At 39.0% G+C, this 13,008-nt stretch overlaps 1 protein-coding gene across 1 annotated transcript in view; it reads right to left on the bottom strand.

Annotated features, from left to right (window-relative positions):
• Positions 1-13,008, bottom strand: part of nf2a (NF2, moesin-ezrin-radixin like (MERLIN) tumor suppressor a) — a 41,670-nt gene that overhangs the window by 23,749 nt on the left and 4,913 nt on the right. The window contains exons 4-7 of the mRNA XM_079251807.1: positions 12,059-12,142; positions 2,491-2,559; positions 2,242-2,324; positions 131-206 (exon numbers count right to left, since the gene is read on the bottom strand). Coding sequence (XP_079107933.1) covers positions 131-206; positions 2,242-2,324; positions 2,491-2,559; positions 12,059-12,142 — 312 coding nt within the window. The remainder of the gene's footprint in view (positions 1-130; positions 207-2,241; positions 2,325-2,490; positions 2,560-12,058; positions 12,143-13,008) is intronic.

Genomic DNA, 13,008 nt, shown 5'->3' with positions numbered 1-13,008 from the left:
CTACATCTCAAATAATAGATAAACAGACATACAGATGAGTCAAACTGCTATTCCAAGTGCAAGATTACATAATCCTAATACCTCATATTGGTTTACTTTATGAAGATATAGCTGAGCAGCATCAACTCACCCTGATTAAAAAGTAATTGATGCCATACATGTCCAGGTCCTGAGCTATTTTTAAATACTCCATCTCAGCTTCATCCCTGGTTTAAAGACAGATAGAGGGGAAAAATGATTGAGCGGGATCCGATGGGAATGGAGGAGAAAGGGAGGGAAAGGTGGGAGGAGAGGAGAGAAAAGGAAGATCAGACTTTGTTTCCTTTGCTTTTGAGTGCAGCATCTGTCGCACTGTGTGATCTGTAAAAAGTCTGCCACAAAGCTCTGGCAAGGCTGAAAACATAAGCACACAAGCAACAACAACAACATAAAAAAAAAAAAAACCCACAATGATAACTTCCTAACAGGCTTTAGAGGTCATGCTTGGAAAACAACTTATTCTGTTGCCTCCAAGACAGTAAATAAAACTGGAGAGAAAACAAAGGCGTTCAACTCTTCTGTTCCCGCAGCATGCTGGCAGATCGGTTGTGATTTCAGGGTCAACTCAGCGTAAAAAAAGAAAGGTCATTAGCTCCCTTTGAATACTGAGGAAAAATTGGAACATGCTGACGCCTCGACTTGTAATAACAGACTGTTTGACATGAAGTGGTCGGAAAATCGATGATTTAAGCTCCATCAAAGTTTTAACAGGCAGGAGAGCATTATGCCAAGCAAACAAATCTTAACTAGGTTGGACATCAAGTACGCTCTAACTTTGGAGCAGATCAGAAGGAATTAAAATTGTTATGCTCAATTTATGCAGTGGATGAACAAGGTAGCAGCGTTCGTGGTTTCACTTTTTAAAGCAAACACAGACACACACGGCCGGTCAGTGAATTACTTTGATGTGGTGCCTGAAACCCCATTTTAAATCAAATCTGAAACAGCACGTGGACCAGTATACAAACGAGGGTAACCCATTAAAACAAGGTGATTGACTTCTTTCCAACTAGCCAGAAGCAGCATTGTTACCTTTAGAGTGCTGCTGCTAACATTGATTGCTCCTAAAGGCAAGCCTGCAGGCTGTTCCATTTCACTATGTTACAGGCTGTGGTAGACACACATATCTGGGAAGCATAATTTCCTGAAAAAATAAATAAATAAACTTGTTATTTTTGTGGCTATATTGTGGCCTACACAGCAGGTCTGGGAGTGGGAGCTGCCAGCTGCTGCGTCAACCGGTAAAAATGGATCCATCAAGTTTCTGTTTATCCGTAGGTCAGTCTACTTATCAGTATCAGAGCCTCCGTGTGAAATGTTGCGGTTTGTAAACGGGGATTTTTAAGATTTGGTGCAGCTGACAGCACAGCAAACTATTAGTGTGTCCACTCAGGTGTCATGTTTCCATCACTGTCGATCTGAGCTGGAACTGATGCTTACTGCAGAGTCATCTGGAAACCGAATTCCAGTTGTGACCTTCCTTTCTGTAAACAACGCTAGGCGTTAGTGAGGGCTTTTTTTTTCTTTTTTTTTTATCTGTAACTCCTTACATCAAACACCCTGTAGTCTCTCTCTGCTGTCCTGCAATACATATAAAACAATGAAAAAACTGCAGGTGTGAGCATCACTCCCTCCCCTCCAACTGTTAAGGCACTTAGGTAAGTAATGACTGAGTCACTGGTGCTGATCAAGAAGCCTAAGTGCTGAGGTTTTTAGCTTTTAAAACTCCGTTTTCAGCCAAAAAAACTTCACACCCACAGATGTTTAAGACACTCAACATCCCTCAAACTTGTTCACGTTCGTTTTTAATTTAACTCGGTGGTGGTGGAGAAGAGTGCAGCAGTACAGTGACTGATTTCAATCTTCCATCACTTTAAATTTCCCAAAGCCAACGCATGTTTTTAGGCCTACAATTTCCCTGAAACGTTTGATCTTTGTGAAAATACGGCACCTTTAATTAAGCCTGTGCTCATTTGTACATGTTGGTGTTGATCTACTTTCCTGACTAACAGTGAATATTAAAAAGTTTACGCTCCAACTTCCCTTCAGGAATTAATCTCATGCAACTCTTTCTGCATTTCATCGGCGAAAGTGGACCAGTTTAACATAAAATGTTTATTTTCAACTAAACTTTTCCCTTCCAATGCAAACTCGAGACTTAAAATGTGCTGATGAGTGAACATTGTGAGCAGCTGTTTTTACCTGGTCCTGCCTCTGTGCTCTGCATAGCACGCTGTGATCCTCTCCTCCCACATTTCTGCAGTCATCTGGTACAAGTTAATCACCTGAAATGGAGAAAGACAGACATAAATATGCATAAATGCGTGCAGGTGATACAGTCTTTATTAAAATGCCACACAACATACAATGCAGGCACGGGCTAAGATAAGAAGGCAAACATGTCAGCATCCTTACTCAGAAATGACAATAAGTAGATCAGCCATCACTCACTCTCTTTGGCAGCAGTTCCTCCTCAGCCAAGAAGCCCGGTTTATGAACATCAGGGTCGTAGTCTCCGAACTAAACAGACAGCAAAAGAGCTAAAATGATTAGTCATTCCAGATGAACGACCACTAGTCACCTTTTATTTAAAAGAAACCCAGACGATCCTTCTCCAGGGAGGTGTTCATGAAAGTCACCACAGTGCTAAGACAAGAAGCTTGTGGAGAAAAAAAAAACAAAAAAAAACAGAGACCTGTCCTCGATCATGTCATTAATGTGCACACAGTCAATGGCCCGGTTGTTCTGGGAGGATGTAAATGATGCTATTAGAGATGCATGTCTGAGAGAGAACTGAGACTGCTTAAAGAGTTGTTAAGGTACAAATTAAATCACATGTTTGAAGAGAGCTATAAATGGATTGGGCATGACTGAGAGCGGTGCTGGGAATTTATTTAATACTGACGTAAAGCCGTTGGAAAGGTATGAATTACAGATGTGGCTACACTTTGAAAGAGAAGGCTATACCTGCAGATATGTACATGAAGGTTAATATTATCATTTACCTACATCTGTGCACAGCTGCATGCTCGGATAGCAGTCAAATATCTAGCTGTGTTGGTCCCTTAAATTGGGATTTGATTATTTTTCCCTTCAAATATTGGGGGCTCACTGAAAAAGATCACATTCATCCAATAATTTACTTCCAGTCACATTTACTGAGTCTTTAGCATAAATTGCAAAGTAACTGTAATCAGCCTTACTCAACACCACCAGTCACCAACTAAGCTGCAGAATCTTTACAGCTACATAATACACTTACATTTGACTCAAAAAGCTAAACAGTAAAGTTTCTCTCTTCTTTAGTGTTTTATAGATGCCATGGTGGAAAATGAAGTAGATTCATTCCCCCTCTCTGATGCTTAAGAGAGAAAATCTGACAGTTTATCTGAAATTTTTAGACAGCTGAAACCCTTCGTGTACAGAATGAAGGTTCAATGCCAGGTTGTCATTGCTGTGTTTGAAATACACTAATTGTGTTAAAAATCATTCTTAAAGATAATTGTTTTGTTCTTTGAAAGACTGTGAGTTTGTTAAGTTTAAAATACAGTAACTATGTTTTGGTTCGTACATGTTTCATTGTTATCATACATGTATTATTGTGAAAGGGGTACACTGCAAAAACTCAGCCTTAAAAAACAAGAAAAAATATACAAAAATTAGGTAAATGTTGCTTAAAAGAGGATAAATTATCTGCTAACAGAACAAAAAAAATTGGCTTGTCAAGACTTCCCAAAACAAGTAAAAAAATACTCTTAAAACAAGAGGAATTCTCTGGCATAAAAACTAAGAATTATCTTACATTTAAAAAAATAAGCATACGTGTACTCAATTTCAGATTTTTTATCTTACTTAGATTTCAGTTTTTGCAGCGTAGAAGTCTTGCTATTTTATTCTCAAGATGAAAACGGAAGTGGGGCAGAAGAAAGGAGTGTCGGTGTAGATCCGGTGAACATGGCGACAGTTAAATAAAGTTAACGTTCAACTTCTAAAGTGAGTTTTTTTTTGTGGAACAGACATTACTTGGTCACTTGACTGGAGGATCAGAGAAACACAATAACTGCGTTAGAAGTCTCTCCACTGTAATGACATATTATAAATTCAGCTCACAGCACAGTGAAGGACACTTGTCAACAGTCTTTTTGAGCTAAACAAGAGACATTTTTAGATGTCTGCCTTGGATCAAATAAACAGGCTTTGTAGTATTTAGGGTTTGATTACGAGCTTACTGAGAACCGTACCGAGCAAACCTGAATTCATTAAGTTCAGCTGAAAACACCAGAGATGCTGAGAGCCAACTAATTAGATCTTGTCCCTTCAGTTTCTATCCTCACCTCTTCTACCCCCCAGGGTCCTCCCTGTTTGTTTATAACAGCTACATAATTGATGAGACACTGATTTATCGGGGAGTTATGGCCCCATTGGGCCTCAGCTAAGCTAAAGACGGGATGACACTCCAAATTATTTCAAGCAATAAAAACAGCACTTGTTTCTCAAAGGACAACTTCCTGTTAATGTCAACAGTGGCTAAAATCTGACCACTAACTAAAGGATAAATTACACTCAGCAGAGTCCCACTGGGATGTATTCCTGTTGAAGAGAATCGATTCAACATACAACAGCGAGAAATGAAGATCTCCCCCAGGTGGCCATGAAATTTAGCCCAAAGTAACACATTTTTGTTCATGAGTAGCTTCTGGAATAAGGTTAATACTTTGTCATGCTTAGAGCTAATTTCAGTTTTCAGAAAGGGGTAAATACCTCTTGCTTACGGACATTACTGGGTGTGTGAAGAAGCAGTTGTTTCAACAATTAACCCTTTCATGCATACCTTTTTTTTCTTGCATATTCATGGATAAGGATGGTATTTTTGTAAATAAACCACTTCAGTGGATGTTAGTGAGTCATCCAATATGTTTCCACTCACTGGAGAATTAATAAATATGTGATATAATTGAACATATTGTAATTACACATGTTTGGTTTTGCGATAAATAGGAAAAGAAAATGATACAGCTGTATTTTATACAAGATTTACATAATATAATTATAATTATATTAGTAAATATTTTAGAGAATATATTAAAATAAATCATAAATCATGATAAATGCTAAATATCACTAAGATACAAAAAAAAGTATCATTACATTTGTCTGTAGAGGTAAAATACTGTAAAGGTAAAAATGTTGTTTTTTATGTATCCATGCATAAAATGGTTTCAATAAAAATAAAACTCTGAGTTTTGATACAGTCTAGGAGAAAATGTAATGATCTTATGAGGTATTTCAGTGTTGGTTGTGTTACTGGTCTCATTATGTGACAATACCACCAGTACGGTGCTCTATAGCAGTGTTTTTCAATCTTTTTTGAGCCAAGACATTTTTTTTTCACTGAAAACTCAAAAGGCACACCACAAGTCATTTTTTTTCTTTTGAAAAGCCTATATTATTAATATAAAGTCCATCTTGTCAAAGTTGCCTTGAATAGAAATAAGATAAACACAAGAAAAAGAAATGTTGTTATCTTTCAGCTGAGCCATGGATGAACACGGAGCTGCTTTTTAGGCCAATCATGTGAAATTGGATAATTTCTCAGGGCACACCTGATGATCTATCACGGCACACTAGTGTGCCAAGGCAAAGTGGTTGAAAAACACTGCTCTATAGCGTCATTCATGACAAGTTATACTGTACAGTGCAACGTATTTAACATAAATATCTGCAAAGTCCGAAACAGTGTGAGGGGTGAAAAAAAGGAATCGTGTGAGGATTTAGGTGCTCCCGATGATTGTCTCTTGTTTTCTTCCAAAGGCTGCAGGATATTTTCTGGTAAGTTTTCTTTACAGGTCGAGCAGCTGGTTGTCTGGTTAATTGTTTCGTACATAAAGCTGCTGTTGATGCTTTCTTTCTGTTGTATCTTTGTCTCCTTTTTTTCTTCTTTTCACTCCCTCTCTCCTCACATTCACCCTTTTGTTCCCTCTCATCAGGTCCAGCATAAACATGGAACCATATAATATCCAAAGTAAAGAACAACACATTAATATTGGGGGGGGGGGGGGGTATTTTTTTCTCCATTTTTCTCCATTATATCCACTAAGCTTCCCCTGGCAAAGCAAATTAATCCATCAGAACATGGCAACTACACCACGGTCCTGCATGCTATGATGGTGTACAGGTCAAGTGATGAAAAATGAATTTAAAAAAAGAAGTTTCAGGATCTCATATAAGATTCTAGATTTCATTATTTTTTCTATGAACAATATGATGATGGATTAACTGATATAAACTCCTTGCTACTAATGTAATCAGTTCCAGTCACTGACCTAAGTTTCTGTAACATTTTGAAGGACCAGAGCAACATTATTTTGTTTGGTTTTAAAAAGGGCAAATCTGCATGCTGGTCAGTCTTTTTTGGCGTGTAGTAGAAATAACTGCCCTGCCATCTCGGTTGTACACACCTCTGGGATGATGTTTAAATAGTTCTTAGTTACATTAAATGACTAAAAGAAATAAGGCTAAATTAAAATTTCCAGCGCCCCCCTTATGAACGCAGCCTCCTGCAGACTGGAATGGGCATCAACATCTTGACATTTAGGAGGTGTGACGAGCGTGGGATTTACACACTCTCAATGCAAATTCTAATGAGCACAGACTAACATACGGAGTGTTAAAGACTGTAGCAGAAAAGAGCAACTCTGCTCATTTATTAAAAGCACATTTGTGTCGCATTATTTTACAAACAGACTGAGACACAGCTACAAGCCTTGTTTTAGTCACCTGTGAAATACATTGATTCCCACCAGTGTCATTCATGCCTGTTATACTTCCACTCCACTCCCCAAATGGCTGAGGGAGACAGCCTCACTACCCACTACTCAACCTTTCTGCCAAAGAGGCTCCCTCAGCCTGTTTTCAAAGAGCAGCAGTTGCATGAGATTCCTGGTCAACACCTCGGTGCAGCACTGCACCTACTCAGAATACAAAGCAGGAAGCATTGAAACCACTGAAGACCCACAGTGGGTGAACTTTTGGCTCACCCAGCATGAGAAAAGTACATCCCACTGAAAATTTTCATTTTGACACATTTAGACACCCAAACATTTTATCCTCTTTGATTTGGTGCCTACAGATGAAGCAATACGGCCAATTTCAGCCACAAAGAAAACTGTCTGGTGAAACATTTAAATATCATTAGAGGTGGGAAAGCTAACACATCCAGCACTTGGCTTCAGTTTGCTGTGATTTTTTTTTTTTTTTTCAGTTTTGTGCATTTTTCTTCTTCTGTGTATTCATCCCCTTAAAAGGTGCCTCTCATCTCAAAGCACTCTCTGATGTGATGCAGAATCCAAAGCTGAATCAATGACTACACATTAACAATTCTCGGAAGCAATGAAAACAAGATCAAACCACCACCCCAGATCAAATATGAAAAGTCTTTTGCTCACTGGCCAAACATGTACTTTGACATGTGGGAGTCTGCATATGATGTAAGTTTTCCATGTGACCGATTTCAAACATAAACTGAGATGTTATCTACAAATAGAAGTCTGAATATTTGCAGAAGTGCTGAAGTGTGGACATTTTTCATCTAACAGACACAAGATTTTAAGGAAAAATCAATGCTAATCTATAATATTACTTGCATTTAAGTTATGTACCTCCTCACAGCTCATGACATTGGTGAGGGTAGGAATGTAGGTCAACAGGTATATCAGGCCCTTCACTTTGTGGCTTATAGCTCCTTATATACCAATACAGAAACAGCATCACTGCACAGATCTTCCATTCCATTCTTGCCATATTTGTGAACAAGACCCCAAGATACCTGACATAGCTGAACTCCTCCTGCTGGGGCAGGATGTTATTCTCAATCTGAGAGAACATGATTGCAGATACAGGAAGCTTAAATGAATTTCTGCACAAAGTGTCTGATCCCACTCTCACTGAAGAAACGTTTGGGAGGGTCTCAAAGAAGAGTCCTTGCTTCCCCACATTGTGTGGAGCTTGTGCATGGGTTCAGGCATCTGGTTAAGATGCCTCCTGGACGCCTTTTTAATGGGGTGTTTGAGGTATGTCCCACCAGGAAAAGGCCCAGAAGAAGACCCAGGACCACGCTGGAGGGACTACATCTCTTAGCTTACTTAGGAACAACTCATGATCCACCTGGATGAGCTGGAAGGAAAAAGGAAGTCTAGGCTTCTCTGTTAAAGCTTGTGCCCCTGCAACCCAACTTCCAATAAGAAGTAGAAGATGGATGGATGGATGGATGGATGGATGGATGTTTGGATGATTGGATGGAGAGATGTACAAACAGATGGATGAATGAATAGGCAGATGGATAAATCAGGTAACTGCAATTACTGCTTTATGGTTTTATACCTCTGCAAACAGACCAAACTGTGTTTACATCAACCTCTTATTCTGTAATAGTGCAATAAAAGTATCTTTGGTAAAGACTTGGACATCATATTCATATTCATGCATCCTTAAATCCAAGAAAATACATATTGCAGATGTGATTTATAAATTCTGACAAGAAGTTACTCAGATATTGGGTTGGTATAATCTGGTATAATCATGATTAAAGATAAGCTCTGGCATCAAAGCAGTTTCCACAGTGTAATATACACTTCTTCGCTGGCTGCACAGTGGATGTGCACAAAAAAAGATCATGAAAAGACGGGAAGAAGAAGGAACGTCTGCCAAAACCTGTCAACAGCTGCAGTGCTAAACAAATACGGGTTTCCCTTTACAATGGAGGTCCTGCAGTCATTCTGACTCTAATCAAAGCAGACTGCTGATTAAATGAAAACAAATTGGGGCCTCATAATCTGTGCTGCTTCCAGAAGGAGGGTGCTGACATCCCTGGAGCACAGGGCAGAAGCTGATTTGTAGGTTTTTCCTTGATCCATACAGTCTCTTTCAACCTAGACTGGTTAAATTGGCATGAGAAATGCAAGTCCCAGAGAGCTCTTGGCCAAATCTTCGAGGTAGAGATCTGGTCTGACTAAACCTCGTCTGCCTGTCAGAAAGCTGCACTGCAGTCCCCCTATGGTTTTCTCTGAGATTTAAAGAGATGGAATCCTTCAAGCAAAACCACTTGAAGCTTATTAAGCGTGTTGGGTTTTTTTTTTATTTCCCCAAAGCAGCAATTTCCATAGGTGACAGGTAACTTGTTTGATCCTCAAGCGATGCATTTAAAAATGTGGCCTTCATGCATAAAGTGGCTGAAAATGTGACAGTATTAATTCTATTTCTAGTAATTCAATCATTCAAAAGAAACTTTAAATACAGAGCAGTCCAATGAGTTTACAACATGAAAGTCTCAGCAAAAGTAAAACAACGAATAAGTTGGAGTTGGGCTGAATGCAAAAATATAGCCTCACCATCAGAATATAAAAGCTAGTTTATCCTGCCTTGGAAAGCTGCAATAATCTGTAAGAATTCCACGCACATTTCCTTGGCTCTACTCCGCTCATGTGAACATACACACCCTCAGGCCAACCAACAGATCATAATGATGAGAGCCCACCTGAGGGGGTCATTCTGATCAGATGCATGAACCATCTTAATTGGCTCCTTGGAGTGGTTCTTCCTGATGTCTGAGCGCCTTGGCTGTATGTTCTTATCACGTTTTACACAGCAGCTACTTCAAGGAGAACTAAATCGTAGTTCAGTCATTTGGTTGCCATCAACAGAGGTCATACTATTGAGTTAATTAGAAAATAAACAAAAAAACAAAAAAATAATGACAAAAGCTGATCAGCCAAAACGTTAAAGAGACCTGCCTAATACCAGACATAAGACCTCTGAGAATGCCCTGCAGTGTCAAGAAAAACGCAGCTTTTCCTTGAAGTAGCTGATAATTGTTTTTCCAGAACAGAACAAGCTAGACGTCCCTCTCCATGTCATGCAGCTTTCTAATCACCAAACTCGTGTTTATTAAAAGCATCAGAACCCTTACAACAGCAAATTTTCCGACTTTCACCGAATCAACTAAGACAACTGACTTTTCATTTAATGCCTAATATATCCCAGATGTTGACACATGTTCCCCTAACAAGATGATCAATATCCTCGAGTTTACTTGTCAGCAGTTTTAGATTTATAATTGAATGTTGGAAACATTTGCTCAGTCAGGTTCAGCTAACACAAACTGCACATGTAACGATCATGCTCAGTCTTGCTCTTGCTTTTGACGGCCGTGACACATCGACCTTTGACAGAAACCGCCTACACCGTACCAAAGAGGAGAAGTATCTCATGCCTTTAGGTGATGACATTTTACTCCTACTGCTTTAAATGTGCTGTGAGAGCGTACAGAACGCGTTCATTTGTCCACCAAACTGGACAGTAAATGTGTAATAAGTTCCTACCTAATTTAAATGAGATGGTGACATCTTAAAATAAAAACAAACTAGTGATGTTTTTAAAGGATTTTAAACTAATGTCTGAATGCTGCTTTAATAATTCATCTAGTCTCATACATTGACTAAAAGTCAATAAATGGTTGAACTGCGTCACCTGTTGACGTAAACTAGTGCCTATACTAAATCTTTTGCCACTTTGGCATAACATGGAGCAACATCAAGGCGAGTTTAGACTCTAAGTAGTCATAAAAAATAGAAAACTTAAAAGGCAACTCATGCATAAATCCTTGGTAATGTAAAGACTGAGACTGATGACAGCTGGCGGACTTCAAGTGCACGCCACAAAGTCTCTCAGCGTTGTGACACTGGTGTGGATTCAGCTTATTCACCGAAAACTTTCATCTATAGATCAGCTAAGTATCTTTGTGCATGCACCGTTGTACTCTTCATCACTGTGAAAGGTATATGTAAATTTGCATGAACATGCTCTCTAATTGTGCATAAACCTTCCTACCTGTCTGGTTAATGTCTGTAGCCATAACAGACAGTTGATGAAAACGCAACAACTACTGCATATGAATGCCTGAGCAGCATTGATGCGTAGATTAAATGTGCAACAGCTAGGTGTCACGAGTGCAGAAGACGTCCACTCCCCCCTAAAAAACCTAACCTGGAGCCAATGAGTGGCTCACAGGTTGCTATATTCAGGTTAAACCCATTATGTAATCAGTTTATACGTCTGTCTTTGTGGACATGCTGAAAGAAGTTGCATTTTTCACAAAGGAAAACATACATTGTTTTGCGTTGCAGAGACTCTTGTGTACAAACACATGGGCCACAATTCCAGCTTTGAAAATGATGATAATTTATGCAAGAAATAAATGCATATAAAGGGAGAAAAGTTCCTGTAACAGCATCAGTGCATTGCTACACTTTGTGACTGTCTGCTGCTTAAATAAGTCTTAAAATACTGGAATACAACTTGAGTGATTAGACCAGGAACTTTAGAAACCTCAAGTGTGAAAACTACCTCTGTAACACACAAACTCCTGACTCCTCGCTGCAGGTCCTGCAGCATTTCATGAGAATAAAAGGAGCTCTAAAAATCAATACCAAAACTAGCAAGTAAAAATACATTATGTGCTCCTCTGGTCCTTATCGGGACTCAGATGACAGAGATCTGGATCAACTGCTGCTGATTTATGACTTTTCTGAGGGGACGCCAGACATGAGAAGATTATAAAAATCGAGCCCACGGGTCGTGAAAATAGGCCGTCTCGCCGCATTGTTCTGAGACAAAAAAAAAAAATGGAGGAAAACAAAATGTTTTTTCTTCCAAAACGGCAAAACATTAACTTCTGTTGCTTAGGGCTACCTCCTTCGTGTAACTACCGCAGAGGCTGTTTTATGTAAGGAGAACGCTAGTAATGCAGTTGAATGCAGACAAGCCAACAAATTCCCTCAGTCAGATTAAATCTGTCTACGCTGCTTTTCTTTGACACTTAGATATCGTTGAAAGCAGTCAGAAAAGAAGAACTGTTTGCCTTTTGTTACTTATCATCTCACGAGTCCTAAAAATGTACAAGGATAGAGCGATGACTAGATGAACTAGATGAACCTGACTGTGAAAGAATAGGAAGCGAGCTAACCTTGGCGTGAACGGCATAAGAGGCCAACAGAACAGACGCCTCGGGGGGGCAGTGTATCTCTTCCTCAAGGATCTTCTTCTTCACCTGCAGAGTAACAAAACAGAATCAGCATATAAGCAACTTTTCTCACACAAAGTTCAATTTAAGAATTGAAAATAACTTGAAAGTTGTAATAGGTTGTATTAAAATCTGAAAAAATACAATGCTTTTGTCCATTATTTCTGTGTGGAAAATTCTTTTCTGTAACAAAAATCCAAACAGAAACTGGGGGATGTTTTTTCTCATAATTATTTTCATAAGAAAATTAGCACGGAGGCACAGAGGGCATAAAACAGACAGTTCATTTCAACTGAATAATATACAGGGGGAAAGAACAGATGCCTTGGAGGGAAGATTCAGTGACAAAAAAAACTATCTGGCTGCTGAGTTTTTGACAGAAAAAAAAGGAATCCATGCAGCAAAAAGGATATCAGTTACATAAAAATAAATACATCTGAACAGGGTTTGAATTTGGGCTTTTACTCGTCCCTGCATTTCATCTCTTAGAAGCAGTCCACGGAGTTATTCCTTTATGCACTGAGGCTCTACCTGCAGACTTCAGCTTGCAGACTGAGTCACAATTATCTTATGATATGCAATCTATGGCTGAATTTGTGACCGCGAGCTGTTTGTTCATAAAGCAGCAAAGTGACCCCAAACCCAAACATTTATGCTGCAAATCTTCAAAACTTTGTCTGTGTTTGATCTCGGCTAAACGTGTCTGTTTAGGTTACAAAAAAAGCTGCTGATTTGTCCATATTTAATCTATAGGAGATCATTTTTGCAGTGGGGCGATTCATTTCAAATGATTTTGAGTTTTTTTTTTTTTTTTTTTTAATTCCCTGCTAGACTCATAGGAATCCAGACACTTTCATCCTGAGGCCTTAAAGAGCTTTTTAAATCTTGGCATG

Source organism: Telmatherina bonti, assembly GCF_933228915.1.
Source record: "Telmatherina bonti genome assembly, chromosome: 13".
In the NCBI taxonomy this organism is placed as follows: domain Eukaryota; kingdom Metazoa; phylum Chordata; class Actinopteri; order Atheriniformes; family Telmatherinidae; genus Telmatherina; species Telmatherina bonti.
This window is presented reverse-complemented; position numbering and strand designations above follow the sequence as displayed.